Source organism: Bombus pascuorum, chromosome 6 (genome assembly GCF_905332965.1).
Source record: "Bombus pascuorum chromosome 6, iyBomPasc1.1, whole genome shotgun sequence".
Lineage (NCBI taxonomy): Eukaryota > Metazoa > Arthropoda > Insecta > Hymenoptera > Apidae > Bombus > Bombus pascuorum.
In genome coordinates this window covers 1256996-1273297 of record NC_083493.1, presented here as the reverse complement: position 1 = coordinate 1273297, position 16302 = coordinate 1256996, and the positions used below count along the sequence as shown (strand labels likewise).

The following is a 16302-nucleotide window of genomic DNA, read 5'->3' as shown; positions in this document are numbered from 1 at the left end:
ATGAGTAAATTAATGAATAAGATTGAAATGAATGAATTAAATTTTAATAAAAAAATATACAGATACTCTGCAACAATATTACTAAATATCGAAATCGTAATTGCGTTTATCATAAATTAACGTCAAAAATAAATCAATCGTTGTTAGCACACATTTAATTCGCCAAATAGTTATCTCATCGTATCTTTATCACGATTTCCTTGCAGCCGATATCCAGGTATATCGCTCGTATTCATGCAACTGGCGTTTCAATATCATTTCACACACGAAGAGTCGTGAGAACTCGCGTGTTTTCAAGTTCCTTAGAAGCTACTTGCTGCTTTCTTTCTTTTTATCGTTCCCTCCTCCTCGAGCCGATCGCCGCGCGTAACTTTCTCGATGCGAACCGGAGAAATATCAAGGGGCGATCGACCTTTGAAAAGTTGCCTTTCGAAAATCGGCGCTCTCTAGCCTCGGCAAAGCCTCGACCTCGCTCGATTTATCTCTCTACTCCGCGGCATATAAAACGCCTGTGTATTGATCATTACTACTATTTGCGTCAATGCTGACCACCCACGTGCACGCACCGAACGCTGATTAATGCCTCCGATTTCGGGCTCCAGATCGTTGCTAGATCGTTGTAGATCGCGGCGGGCCGACACGCGAACCAGCGTCACTTTTGCTACACGTACCGACGTACCGCTCGATCGTAACGGTTGTGCAAGGCCTCGCGCAACCACTTTTCAGGCCTCCGCGAAACGGCCTTTCTATTGGTATTTAAAGATGCCATTGATATTCGTCAGTCAGCAATAAAATCGGGCGTTAGCCGATTTGATTTATAGGAATAACGACAAACTACCTTACCGCATTTCATTTGACGATGAAATAGAGAATTTTAGCAAAATTTTTTTAATCGGCTCTGATAATTATGTTAGAATACGACACGGCTAACATAATAAATATAAATAAATATGATAAATCCAGTTTTGTTGATTTTCTCACCTTAATGTTATTTTATAACTAAGAAATAGTCTATCAACAGACATAATTGAAAATAAGAGAAGATATAAGCCCGTTAAAAGTAATTTTCAAATTAACAAATTTTTGTAAAAAAGAAACTTAAAATACTGCTATTAAAACGAACAATATTTTAATATCGCCCATAGTTTATCATAATCTTTCAGTATGCATTATAGTATTATGACGCAATATTCTTAAAATTTGAAAAATAAGCCAGTACTAAATATCACGTGATCACTTTTCAGACCTTGGTCAAATGACCTTCTTATTGGTGTCTAGAGATACCATTGATCTTCGGTGTGGTTAATACCACAAACTCAGCCAGCATTCGAGTGGATTTATTAATATCATGTAAATCGATACGACTTTTCGTTTTGTCTTGAAATCGAAGCGATGATTTGCGAATTTCGTATGGAATAATGAGTAATAAATGTTTTTCGAATTTCCTTACTTCCAATAAAAACAATTTCATTTAAGTTTAAAAAATTAATAATGTTTGACTATGAAAATTGAAAGGCGATATTTGTGTAAAACTCAAACAATAATCAAACTATTATACTTTCTCGGATCAGAATGATATAATTCCAAGGTACACGCTAGATTACGTCGATGATAACTACTGAAATGATTCTCGCGAGCATTAATTTCCCAAATATGTATTTCCAAGCAAAATTAGATACGAAAAAGAGAATGTTAGGAAGCGAACAATTCTATACTATGTTCTTGATTCGTTATGAACACATTTCTTTTACTTTCTACATAGACTCTACACGCGCTAAAAAAATCTTAAAATACGCCTAGATTGCAAGACTGCTATTTATTGAAAACTGATCCCCCATGTTTTCGTTTACTTATAGAGTATCAAGCGAAACAGCATTGTTTCGTATCTTTTAACGATCATATTCGAAGCAAGTATAACGACTCTTGTAAATATTCTGATCAGTGATATACGTATATCGATGTATGTACATATATCAATGAATCTAGCGTTGGTAGAACGAAAAATCGACAAATCTCACGTATGTAAATCGGCATTGTTCGCAGGACGTTGCAATGATCGCTGTATTGTGCCGTATGCGTGTAAATCCGTGCAACCCAGCTGAAAAGTTCGCAACGTTCGCCGGAGAACAAAGGGGGTAGACACCTGAGTAGCACGCGGGGAAACGCGGTTCCGTCGGTGCACTTAAACATTTTTTCGTTGGAATAATACCGGCGAATTCTTTGGTCCGCTTGGCCCCGAAGCAGCGTAAAGAACGGAGGGTGAAGAACGAGCAAAAGGGCGAAAGGGGACAGGCGCGATGCGGTTCCAAGAAAGTCGAGAAGGTCACTGCGAACTCTTTCTCGGCTACCAGAAACCAATGAAACAATGAATCCACCGAAAGAATCCACTCGAACTTTCGTTCTTACCATTACTTTACTCGAACAGATGGTTTAAAAATAACTAAAAACAACGATCACACAACTGTGCCAATTTCTTAAAACAAAAAAGAAAAAAAACGATTTGATATTTTTATTTTGATATTAAGATACTGATTAGTTAAATCTATATATGTCAAGTTTTCTATTATCTATAAGTCTTCTAATCTGATTTCATATCTGTTCTCTATAAAACTCGACTAAAAAACATTTTATTATAGGCATAATTATCTTTTGTGTATAAAGCAGCAAAGACCGGATTTAGATAAATCATTGGTATTTCGCGAGGCAAATAAAATTTTAAATGACATACATTAAACAAAACATTTAATTCGAAGAAGCATCTTCTGATTTAGAGATGAGAAACAACTAGGCTCCAGTGTCTTATTCAGAACGCCTACTTGGTCTTTCCTGTTTATATAGCGCCGCGTGTCTTCAAGAGTCTGACAATACCTTGTTCACGACGCGTCCTCTGAATACCATGGAAAATCCACTACTTTTTTCATCGCTGACTTCTATCTGTTCTTCCTCATATTATCAAGCGGTGCTTTCTAACTATAAGATATAAATTATTTCTCTAAATATCAAAAAATGAATTATTACGAATATACTTGCTATTGTTATGATAATTTCCCTAGTCCTCTTATTTCTGAAGATACAGATTTCTATGCTAAAACATAACATTTACCATTTGTACTATTTTTCCTTAAGCTCGTGCATCGTCTACTCAGGATCCAAATCGTTCGAATCGCCGTTCGAATTCGGTCACGCTCAGCTACGTGCAACTCATTCAAGGACTCCGGTTATATCGTTTATCAATACGGTCTAAGAGAACTCTATTAATAAACACCGCGATTTTCTTTTCCCCGTGCCTCGACAACGGTACTCCTCTACACTAAGACGCGCAAGATCGTAATTACAATCTCGCGAGTCCAGTTATATAACAAACGCGTCTAACGTTTCGATGTTGCGTATCTCTTTTGTTCCTCCATTACGTACTATGCGTCTGTTTGACACTAACTAAAATGTTAGACAAAGGTCAACACGCGAATACAAGCTACGCGAATGGTGTTCTTCGCATCTCGTGGTGACGCGGTACGCACCGTGAAAGCGCGATAAAAAAAAAAAAACGATGAAGAAAAGAAAACGAAGTCGAATCCGCAAAAGTCGCGTCATGGAAACGAGTCTGGTGCAATTACTACGAGGCCTGCTATCCTCGGACCAGGAACGAACGACCAACCACGCCCTCGCTAATGCGAGACCGGGACAGGATTTCGAATTGCCTCGGCAAGGACATCAACTATATACAACACCCGACACAAAGACCGGCTAGTGAGATTTTTAATTACACCCTGTTTACGTGGTCAGCCGCGAGAGAGTATGTCTGACTGCCAGTTTGTATGTCTGACCAGCTCTAACCGTCTCTTCTCCGACCAACCGATTTATGATACTTGAACGCTATTCACCATGCTTAACTCAAGTTTCGACGATCTGCTTTACGGATAATTATCCGGATGTTTCGCGGTTGTTCGTGAATATGGAATTCCGCCAAAAATCCGTGTTACATAGAAAAAGTTGGGTATGGATATGGTGAATCACGATATGATGAAATAGACTTCTTTTTGACGTATACTTTAGGTTTGAGAAAAAGTTTTGCAAATGGTTGCGATGAACCATGATCGTGTTAGATCGTTTCGTATTCTATGGACATTCGTGACGTTGCAGACATATATTATGCGTAGTTCGAAAATATTCATTTTTCAAATTCAGGATCTTATTTATAAATACGGTGTTTAAATAAAAGGTATATCAAACGAAGGTCGTATGAATCAGGAAAGTATTTACGCTCTTAAAAATCGTAGCGAACAACGTACGCACCTGTGTTGTGTCGCTGTTTTATGAGTAATTTTACGAGCACAATAAGATACAATCTTCATTATAGGCAAAAAAGATTCGCGAAAGAAACTTGTACGGATATTGTGAAAGTGTTAGAATTGTATATCTATTTAAAACTGTAGAAGGTAACACATAAAATAATAAATGATAATAAATTAAAAAATAAAATAATAAGTGATGTGTATCGAATTAAATGATAATAGCGGATACTGAGAAAGCTTAATAGTGCGTATTATGACGTAAACGTTTCAGTGCTATCACGCAACATTACCAAAAGTCTAAAATAGGGTTGGGAAAAGGTGAATATGTTATAGGAATCATCATCGTTAGGTGTAGATGCAAAATGGATCACTGAATGTATTAACGTTAAATATTAATGTATAAACGCAAATGTAACTATAACTACCATGGTAAAATATCGCATAAAAGAGATCGACAAAACTCGATACACACCAAATCGATAAATCCATTACATAAACACAAACAGAGTAGATACTTTATTATTCTTAAAATTTCCACATTAACTTTGCCAATAATTGATCGAGTGCAAATGTCGAAGTGAATACGGAATGAAGTATCGTATTCAAGAAGAGGGAATATTTTAATAGGAACAACAATCCGTTCTAAGAATCCGTTAAATGATTTTAAGAAGGTTGAAAACATCGATAACGTACAACTAGGCTGACTTAAAAGAAAACTTTATGTGCGCAATTGAAAGACAAAGGTGGCAATGCAGAATAGCGAAATTTTAGATACATCTAATACGTGAATATGGTAATGTAAAATTCATGTCGTCGGGCTTTACAGACTTCTTTCATGAATACATAATTCTATTACAGAATATACGCATTAACCACTCGATGAAATGATTTGAGAGGCGAGATAAAGCAAGCCCACATGCGAAATAATTGTCCGCGATATAAAAGCGGAACAACGATACAAATTTCCTATGAGTGACATATAGAGAACTGTAAAACAGAAATAGGTCGAACAGTTACGCACAGCTCGAGGAAGAAACTTCAAAGAAGAACTGCAATTACGTTTTTTTCGAGCGAAGTAAAAATAAGTTGTGAAAGCGAAATTCCTGACCGCTTCTTATTTATTATTATCTGCTATATATACTATACTATTACCTGCTATTTACAAAGAAAAAAAGAAAAGCACCGACGAGCAACAAATAATTTTAGCGACTGCATTACACATCAAGTTTATCGTCAAGTTATCAAGAATGAAAGGAACCAGATAAAAAGGAATGGATTAACCGCTCTCCCCTATCAATTCTCACCTACCGCTTTACCTCGTCTTCGTGTACATAACCAGATAAAAATTCTGTATGCTTTGAAAATAATCCGAATGTTATGTCAACCAGAATACTATAACTGAAAGAAAGTAGTAATTTTTATATCGAGTATCCCGAGGAAGTTTTAAATTAATAATTAAATTTTTTATCTAAATTAATTATCTGTTTACTCTACTTTATCCTGATCGAATGAAATAACAAACTAACCAAATTAAATATTGCAGTTACAAAAGTATAACAGTATGGAAAACTTGATCCTAGTTGATCGAGAGACATCTAATTATGTGATTATATTATGACCAGTAATTGGTACAGTCGTAAAACAAAAAATGCATCTCCTAATGAAATTTCGAGACAGAGAAACAGCACATTTTGCTTCGTTTTTACTGCAAAATTTTCCATTACGCACCAGCTGAGTGAATTTCTCGTACCTGACTATCAACTGTTTAGTTGTAGTAGATTCGAAAGTTAGCCTTCCGCGCGACCGTCTCCGACTGTTTGTATCTTTCTACAGCAGGGCCGTATCTAGTTAAACAAACTGGGACAATGCGTTCATAACAGCGAAACTGCATTTTCATCAATCTGCGCGAAAGATAGTTGTATTGAATAATTTCAATTATACTCAACCTCGATTAAATTGTAGGACAAACACGTCTATTTTGATTCATAGGAAATTATGAAAGAAGAACGCGACGTTCATTTGCATAAAATTCAAAATACACTAGATGTGCTTTGAGTGATATATTATTCAAAATAATTAATATGAATTTACATGTAGCTTTTGTTAGTAAAAGACAATTTTTTACCACAATAAAATTTATGAATTATTTAATATTAAATGGAGTACAGATTTACAAATATCTTCAATTCGTAACAGCATTGAATGAATTATGTTAGTCGTTTAAATGAAGCTCACTTAAATCATATAATATGTGTACAATTACTTTAGAAAGAAGTACACTAGTAGAAATACTAATAAAAGAACACTTTAAAGAGAGAAGTACGAGTATGGAAATTCGATTTAAGTAATGAAACTGCAATTGTATTAAAATGCTACATTAATCGTAAAATTTCTAACGCATATACCAAAACAAATAATGATAAAAATTACGTATTTGTACTTTATATGCCGTTATATATTATTTACAATACACATGTCTGTATGAGCACGAAAACGTTCGTCGCGGAACAAAAATATTATGCAAGGTGTTTCCTAGAATCTTGCCTTTTATCCATCGGTGTAGATATTCCAGTCAGATAAATTTATCTCGCTTATTTGCAAATACATCTCGAGAAGCAGCAATTTTAGAGGCAACTAACGAAAGGACAGATGTTACGTACGGACACAACTTTAATCTTCGCGGAAAAATTATCCTGGTCCTCGTTGACAGGTCGACGACGTTTTTGCTCATTATCGTCAACCAGCCGGCTTAGAATGGCATTTCACTTATAAAACACCCGTTGCCTCTAAAGTGGCTCGCTTAAATTAATTCTAATTGCCGTGCGTACGCCTTGCGTGCAAATAAGTTTTACCTCAAACAGCCTCGAGAGTTTTGTCAGAATCCACTATTAAAAATCGCGTGAGTCCGTTATCCGATTGTCTTCCGAGAATAGCTAATTTTTGAGAACAATCATTAGTCAGTAAACTATAATATATTTTGTAACGTTTTATTAATTTTGAATGACGTTTCATTATCCTAGATTAATTAAAATAACAAGATAGAAAGAAAATAAATATCGCGATTTCTTTTTCTAGTAAAAAATTTTAATGTTGTGTTTATTGTTCTACTGATTTGTAGCTTATAATTATATTTCAGTTGAAATTTTATCTTTTATTCTATCTCATTATACCTTATTTTATTTTATATAATGAAAATATATTGTTGTACATTTTGAGTATCGAGTTAATGTATCAGTTAAAAGTTATGGCATATAGTATGGCAGCGGTTACAAAATTTGCGCTTAATTATAATTGTATTCATGGCGAGGGTACTGTACGTTTAAACAGTGTCAGCTTTGGCGCGAATTCTCTCCCTACTATTACGTACGTATTCAGAACACGACATCTAATTCAAAACACTACTTCGCATACAATACAATTTTTTAAATCTATTTTAGGAAAGGGTTTACATTTACGATATTTTTATTTAAAATTTGATAGTATATTTGCGTTTTTTTCTGACTGAGTAACATTATAGCCTAACAAAATTTGACTTTCTTGAAAAATCAATATGATATTTACCTTTACTAACCCAAGAAATATCTCATAAATGAAATACAATTTTACATTCCTCAAAATGTTAGATAAATAACAGTAAGCAATTGTATAATTAAGATTTATTCGATTTAAATTAGCTACTCAAACGCAATATACACACGCCCAAACTGTTATTGAACATATCTATCCACATTTTATAGCTCGCAGCAAGTAAACAAAAACAAATAGCTCACCGTCTCCACCATGTCGAAGCCACCACTGTATACCATCGTCGTATTCGTCGGTGATTCTCTTTGTGCTATTACACTTTTGACTATTTTTTTCTCCGTCTGCCAATTGACGCTGCCTCGAAGGATAGCAGTCGATCTCTCGAATCGAACAGAGAGATCGACTCACTCGCTAGAGTGGCTCCAGTCTTCACGTGAATGTAACGCTCTATGTAAGATACGCTGTATCGTCTTCTCACCCAATGTTTTGTTTTCTTCGAGTCACTTATTATTTCTTCTCTTCACCTTTTTCAGTCTCTGTCTCTTTCTCTGTTATGTCTCGTTCGCTGTTTCCTCGCGCGTTTACTAACCTCCTCGACTTCTCGAGGACTTCGTTTGTCGCGTGCGACTGACTGACTGACCGAACAGCGAACGCGCGGTCGCCGCGAACGAACTTCGAATTCGAGCGTATCGAACTTAGCCGAGCCTAGCCGAGTTTCATCGAACACGACTCGACCTACTATCGTGCGCGCGCCTCTCTCGCGCGCCTTCCTCGCAAAACTTCCGACAATCCTTACGTACTGGCACCCTCTGCGGAGCCGATCTATTCCTCTGGGTCACTTGAACGATTATCTTTAGAAGTTTCCTCTTCCTTTCTTATATTCCATTCCTTCAAGGCATCCAACCGCCAATTTCAACGTGATAACCTCGAGAAAGCAGCGAGTACAGTACATTCACTTGACATATTCACGTGTTTTTGAGGTTCTGTCAACTCACATATCACTTGATTTTCAAATCTCTCCAAATTACACTTATGTTATACGACAATTACACGAATTCGAGGTAGGTGAAGGTACTTGTTCAATCGATTATAGCGATTTATACGCGTGACATATCTCGAGTCACCTTTGGTATGACTGGTCTGAACGAACGGCGCGGGACGAGTTCGTACAAGCCGTCGACACGACCTACTAAAGATTCCTGCGCATGCGCAGTATCCTCTCCGTTTTTACCGATGATTCTACAACCGTAATTTCTTAATAATTTCTTAACAATTTATAATTGTTAATTATAATAATTTATGAAATAAAAAAGAGACCAATCTTTTAAGATAAGCATTAAGACTTCATTCCAACAAATATATAGTTTAAATAGAGTTATACTTAGACAATTACAAGCATCGAAACAAAATGTTATGACGTATTACATATTAACGTGGACATTACAATAGGAAAACGTAGGACACATGAAGAAAAAGAGAGATATGAAAAAAGATGGTATCATAAAAGGCGAAAATAACCGATGAAAACTTTTGTTATGCCATTCCTTTCGCACGGGGTGCTAGAGTAGAATCCGCTACCAGCCTTGATCCGACAGTAAATATCCCGGTACACGCGTAGCGGGCTCCTTGGAAACGCACTCTAACGATTTGCGCGAGAGCACGCAGGTATTTGCGTGGGCGATTAGTCAGCGATTAGATCCGCGACACGCTTTATGGAGGAAAAGTGGACACAATAGCCCTTTCTGACTTATGGCGGTGCAGGACGATGGCGCCGTTGGAGGATTGTGAAACGGATTCCAGGCCAGACATTTGTAAAACTTTACGGAGATCAAACTATCAATAAAAAGCCGGAAATTACTAATTGTTTATGTTCGATCATGTAAATGCTAAAGATAATGAGAAGATGTTTTTCAAGAAAAACGGTGATTCGAATACAGGAAACAAAAGGGATTATTTGGAAAATGGGAATATAATCTATGATGAAACAAGAAATTAATTCGAGGACCACAATAGATTTAAGAAATATGTACAATAGTACACAATGGTAAAAAAGCATAGAGATAATCGGTTACACCCGTACTCTACGACGAAAACCATTCCATTCAGAGAACTTTATTCTTTATTTGCAATGCATTCTTCGATGAGAATTACAATTTGCTCATTCATACCATACTTTACGAGACCTCGAAAGAGAGAACCAATTTGAAACGCGTTGAATCTTGTGAAAAATAATTTTACAACATATTTAAGTATCATGGCGTCGTTTCTACTATTCTACAATACATACGATCCTACAGAAGACAAATTGCTCAGGATTCTTCAAATGTTTCGTGACAACACTAGCAAAGACGCGTGCCACTGCGCATTATAGATCATGCGATCGTTGACTGATCTGATCGGAAGAAAACTTTTAGCGCGAACGTAAGAATGAGATAAATCGTTTTACTAAAAAAAGTAACGGAAATCGCAAATTACCGTTACGCTTTTATCCGCGGGAAAAGAAAGAAGAAAAAAATGATTAACTTAACTTTGCTAACTTTGAAAGTACAAATTAACTTTTAATTATATCGTTCATAATGTAATTCTGATTAGAGGAAATGATCAATCATGTGGCAACGATCACTATTGGTTTTTGTATCTACGTGCGTCATATATGTAAATTTGTTCCTAAATTCTCCTTTTAAAAAAGCATCGAATGAACTAAGCTCGCACGAGAAATCGAACGATTACGTGTGTCTTTCAAAAAAGGTAGGTAGCATTCGTTTCTCTCTTTTTCTCCTCTTAATTTTCTTCTTTCGACTGTCTTACCTTTACATCAATAACTTTCTAACGTTTTATCCAATGAATCACAATCGGTTGTGTTTAATATTGTGTGGCTCGTTTGCTTAGATTTATACACTTGGATTATTAAATATTTCAACTAATTAACATTATTTTGATTAAATGTATAAAATTTCAGCTACCTAATTATGACATTACGAAAATAGATTATAAGAAGATGATTATTTTTAAACGATTACAAGAGAATGGGGTGGTAGCCGTTGATTCAAAGTTTTGTTTCACGAGATTCTGTTTCGAGCAAGGAAAAAATTCTTATGCAAATATAGGAGATACGTACAAAGCGAGATGATAAATTTTACCGCTCTATTGATCTATCGATTTCAATGGCTCTTACTACCTAATAAAAACACTTTGAGCGTTATTGTAAAACTGTTCACGGGCTAACGATCAGGCCTACCACTCAAGTACGTAGTTTACGTGACTGTGCTCGAATCAGTCTTTCCCCATTGCGAAAGTCTGTATCCGGCTGGGAAATTAATTCGTTTGCATTTGAAAAAATCGACTTACGTTCATTGATGCAAATTATCACTCGCAGATACGCTTTTCTCTCGGGCATTTCGTATAATTTAACCATTCCTTTTTGTTTCCACTACATTTGAATCTCTTGCTAATTTAGATTGATTAAAAAAGTTGTAAATGAGATGTTGCGTTAACGTAAAGTATTACCGTCGATCTTTAATACGTTAAGATAGCAAGATTAAAAAGACTAAATTACTTTAATGGGAGACCATCTTACTTATGATTGTTTTATCGTCGATTTGATTGGATAAGCAGAATTGCGTCATTGGGACGGAAATCGGGGGAACTTGCTTCAGTGAAAACAGTCTCGGTCGTCTCGCGGTCTGTTTTGTGCAGTCTGTTTCGCAGGAGAGGATCGTGTGAGAATAGCAGAAGCGAGTAGAAAATAAAAGCGGTCGACTGGTAGTGACGTCGGTGTTCGCCGCGTTAACGTCGTTCAGCTGTGAGAAAGCATGAGAAAAGAAAAAACGAAGAGGATTTATGTCGGGAAGGAAAGAACTGCAGCTCGTATGCGACTGCTCAAGTACAAGGGCACGTACGCCCTATTCGCAATCTGCGACATTTGTGGCGGATATGCGGTATAAGCTGACATTCAGTACATTTCTTCTTCTCTTTTTGGAAATGAACGAATCAGACTAGAAAGCGTACAGATTTAGAAAAATCGAAGGAACGGAAGTGATTTCGTCGTTATATACATCTTCTTTGATCGGAGATCAAAACAAAAGTAATCAAATAAAAATATTTGAAGAGAAACAGCTAATATGTATTTTTTAAATGACTCCAATAAAAAATTGAAAGGAACAAATCCTATCCCTCTCCACGCTTCATTAAACGAAAATGATAAACGCCTTAATAATCAAGAAACCGTTTAAACCAACTTACCGATACATTAACCTGTAACCATTCGATTAAAGTTCGGAGCAAGCCATAAAACAAAACGGCGAGACATTATCGTATCTCAGGCGTGGCGAGGCTCGAGAGGAAAGTGAACCAGATCACTTTTCCTTTCTTCAAAATTTATCGTGCCCCGGTCATCTGCTAGAATCTTGGCATCCAATTATCGTGATGCCATCGGTAACCGAGGACAGAAATAATTTACGGCCGCCATTATCGTGGAATTTTCACATGTTTTCGTCCGGCCGAAAGAAAATCATTATTTCATCCACGATGAAACATTATCTTCCGGCAATCGAGCAATAATTGTCCACCGTAACCGAGTCGGTCCCGAAGATATCCCATTGTTCGAGGGATCTTGGCTTGAGATACCAGAGATTTTTCATCGTCCTGCATCTTCGTAACGTTCGCGTATTGCGACCACCCTGTGGTATCTTGCATGAGGTCTCCGTAGCATCTTTAGGCCCCGTACACACCCGTATACCGATACCTTCAAAAATTGTGGCTATTGTTTAATCGTAAAGAATATTTCCGATCTATACAAAAATCTTACAATCTATTAAAATCTTTACAATTATTTCTTTGGATGACATCTGCCGTGTCACATGGAGAGTCGATAGTACTTACATGGTATTTAACAGAATTGAAATTTGTACTTTTCAAATATCAAGAAAAGTACTCTTACGATTTGGTAAAATAACCATCTCACAATCAACCGCGTGGGTTTTTACCAACACCTGTAATCGTCTCGCAGAAAAGACCATTCCCTTTCACCGGGACTAAGTAAGCGTTATATCTTCTTTTTCAGGCGAGTTAATAGTCGACGGCGCACTTAACAACCATTCATCTAGATAGTATTGCAATGATCGCCACGTCTAGTTTCTCTTAAGCAGCTAATTAACAAACCAGTCGCTTGTTACGCCCAGCAGATTCGCGTTTCGCGTGGTTCATTAGACGTTTACGTGTTCCTAGCACGACTGTTCCTTAACCGAGGTGAGCAACCCGGCGTACGCTTTGAACCGAACGAAAAACCATTCCATGGAAATGTTTCATGCCATGGAATGAGGTGAAACGTGGCTACGATGACGCCAAACGCCATCGAAAGTTATTAGTTTCGCACCTGCACCCGATGACGCAGATTCATGGCGAAACGAGTCGGCCAGCTTTCGCTAGATAAAATCACCAACGACAGGACGCAGATCGAAAAATCGTGTATCGAACGGGCGTGAAAGCCAGGGCGAGGTAATTACAACACAACAGATAATACCAGCCATTATCTGGCATATTCGCGGTGTACGATGCGGTTCGCGAAAGGTTACGACACGCGGCATTGCAATTCGTATCGTAACCTTTCGCAGATACTGTTGCAACCTTTTAGAATATGCGTTCTTTCTATCGATGCACGGTTTATCATACAAATTAATGCTCTGCGACTTTTTAGCGATCACCTTAATTTATAAGATGCGGCGATATTAGACTACCGTGACTGTGTTCCTTTCTGAATGGAAGTGGTCTACATGCACTTTAATTTTATGTTCCACCTCGCGTGATTATTTTATTAACGAAGATACTGCTAAGAATTCTCATTAATACCAATGAATACCTTTTCATTTTAGATTTATCAATGATTTACCCCATATGCTTGCGTTATTAATGAGAGTTCATTCATTTGGAAGCCAAATTAATCGATTCCAGTTTTAAGAAATACCTCTTGATCTTAATAGATTATTATAATAGATCTTAACAGAAATCAAACGATTATCCTCGGTAGAATGGATCAATTCTGCAAGACTGGATTATCTCGTGTAATTAAACAAATTTTCTAACCAGGAAGTAAAAAAATGAAATAAACGCAATATTCGTTTTTAGCGAACGGCTTTTAGTAATTTAGTAAAGAACTGCATCACGGTTCGTTGGCGATGTAACAACATAGGGTGTTATGGCATGTCTATCCGCGCGTGAGTCATCGGTGTTCGCGCATAGCTCCTCGAGTCATAAGTTTCTTAATGAGCATTCGGTGTTAGAGAACGAAGCATAAGAAACAGTGCGCCTTAATCTTCGTCTTATTGCATTAACATTAAATTTATCAGTGATTTATTGTATTCATACGAAAGCTAAACGTTATGTCTCATGTAATTCTGGGCTAAAAGCTAACATGACAGTAATGGACTTACAAACATCCCAGTCCTATTACACCCCGATCGTACTCTGCCCTCTTTTAATAATAATCTACTGTGCGTAATCTTTCACCAGAGTGACGTTTCACGCGAGTAAGTTTTCTGAAGATACGATAACTCGATCAAGCCGAACGAAACGAAGCATTGAAATGATTGTTGTGAGTCGATCTTAAAGCGATCGGCGCTTATTGAAGAGCAACCTGAGTAGGGGGTGGAGAAAAAAGATAGGAGGAGTACTGCAAGAAGCAGAAGAGGAGGAGGGACTGGGGGAGGGGGAGAGAGGGGACAAGAGAGAAAGAAAGAGAGAGAGAGAGGCAATGGCAACGTGAGAAAAAGAAGAACGAGAAGAAGAAGAAAACGGCGAAGAAGACGAAGGCGGAGAGGAAACGCTGAACGAAAGAGGAAGAAGATAGAGAGAGGGGCGACCACCTCCTCTTCAGGGTGCTCTTACCGTGCGTAAATATAGGGCACACCACGTAGCCGAGTGCACCGTGGAGGGTGACCTCGATAACCCTTGGTACCCGAGGCAGCCGTACGATGAAGAGGAGGCTGAAGAAGCGGGACGAGGTGGAGGACGGTCGAGAGGGTGGGCAAGACGAACGGGAGAGAAACAAGTCGCCGAGCTAGCGAACAGAGGAAAAAGGAAAGCCAAGCAGGGAAGCTCGACCCGTCGAGCCGTGCCAGAAAAGGACCGCGCGAGAACGAACGAGGATAAAAGGGAACAGAGTTCGGAGGGAGGAGGAGAGGTAGTACGCTAAAGAGACGTACGTTCCCACACGAACCCCCCAAGATGCGTCCTGGCATCGTCGGGCCTGAACCCCCGATGCCCAGAAGCTGATAAAAACAGCTACAAAACTGCCTACCGGTGTTTTCTGCCTTTTGCTCCTGCATTACTCCCACCGTGATTCCCTCCATTCCCCTCGTCGCCGCCGTCTTTCTTCGCCACCTTCTTCGCCCCTCTCTTCTTTGCTCCTCTTTCTCGCCTTTCGGTAAAACACGAACCAAGGGGAGAATGCGATGCCGCTGGCTTCGAGCTTGCGGACCTCGAGTTATGCGCGCTACTACCTCGATTGACTCGTTTTCCAAATACCCGCATGATGCTAATTTCCTGTTTCATCTACCGTTTGGCGGCCGTTTCTTTGGAATACCTCCCTCGAGCCAAGAGATTTCCGGTCGCTCCTGTTGTGGTCCGATTTCTCGTATGCTTGAAAGAAAAAAAAAGAAAAAAAAACAGAAATATACGATTCCAATTATTATTATTTGATTTGTTAGATACGTTATAATAATTTTAAGTCGAATGCATTTTGATGGGTAATGCATTTCGAAACGACAGAGATGAAATCTCCTCTGTTGTTATATTCACGATTCCAAACTTTCTATTCGTACAGGATTATAACGACTGCGAGAGACGATAAATATATACGAGCAAGGACGTCTTTAATTATCCGGCGATTGGACAGATCGGTGAGCCAATTTGCGGTTCGATGTGCGCACCGAATCCTTTTCGTACTGAATCATAGAAAATGTGTAGCAATACACGTAGAGAGCTGAGTCACAGCCTGTCATCTCTGGAATCATTGGTTAAAAAGAAATAGCCGCGCTGTTCCTGCGCATTCCCACGATAGATCGGTGTCGCAATCGCTACAATGCGCGGCTCGATTGCGCACACATGGAGAATCGAATCGCAATTACACGGCCTCTGCTCGATCGTCTCTCGTATACGCTACACCGATCGCAAACTTTCGTGAAAATCTCCCCACCGATCAATGAAACGATAAATCGTTCTTGTCCGTTGATGGACGATTTTGCTCTTCGCGGCTTGATTAGCAGTCGCTCCGGTTTGTTACTTTTATCCCTTGAGATCGTTGTTCAATCGATGATACGGAGGTTTGAGTAGCCGTGAAACTTCCAGCCTTGATAGGGTGTCTGTTCGTAACCGGATCATGGTGACGAAAATTAATGTTTGGGAGCTTAATTAGATTGGCGTTGTTTGTAAAAGGATGTGTGTGCTTTGTACGAAGATGATCATCTTTGCTGAGATATCGAATGTTCAT

General features: G+C 38.2%; 1 protein-coding gene across 2 annotated transcripts in view; it reads right to left on the bottom strand.

Annotated features, from left to right (window-relative positions):
• Positions 1 to 9025, bottom strand: part of LOC132908403 (DNA-binding protein D-ETS-4) — a 63641-nt gene extending 54616 nt beyond the window's left edge. For both annotated transcript variants that reach the window (XM_060962393.1, XM_060962395.1), the window contains exon 1: positions 8063 to 9025. In XM_060962393.1, coding sequence (XP_060818376.1) covers positions 8063 to 8098 — 36 coding nt within the window. In that variant the 5' untranslated portion in view covers positions 8099 to 9025. The remainder of the gene's footprint in view (positions 1 to 8062) is intronic.
• Between the last annotated feature and the right edge of the window lie 7277 nt (positions 9026 to 16302).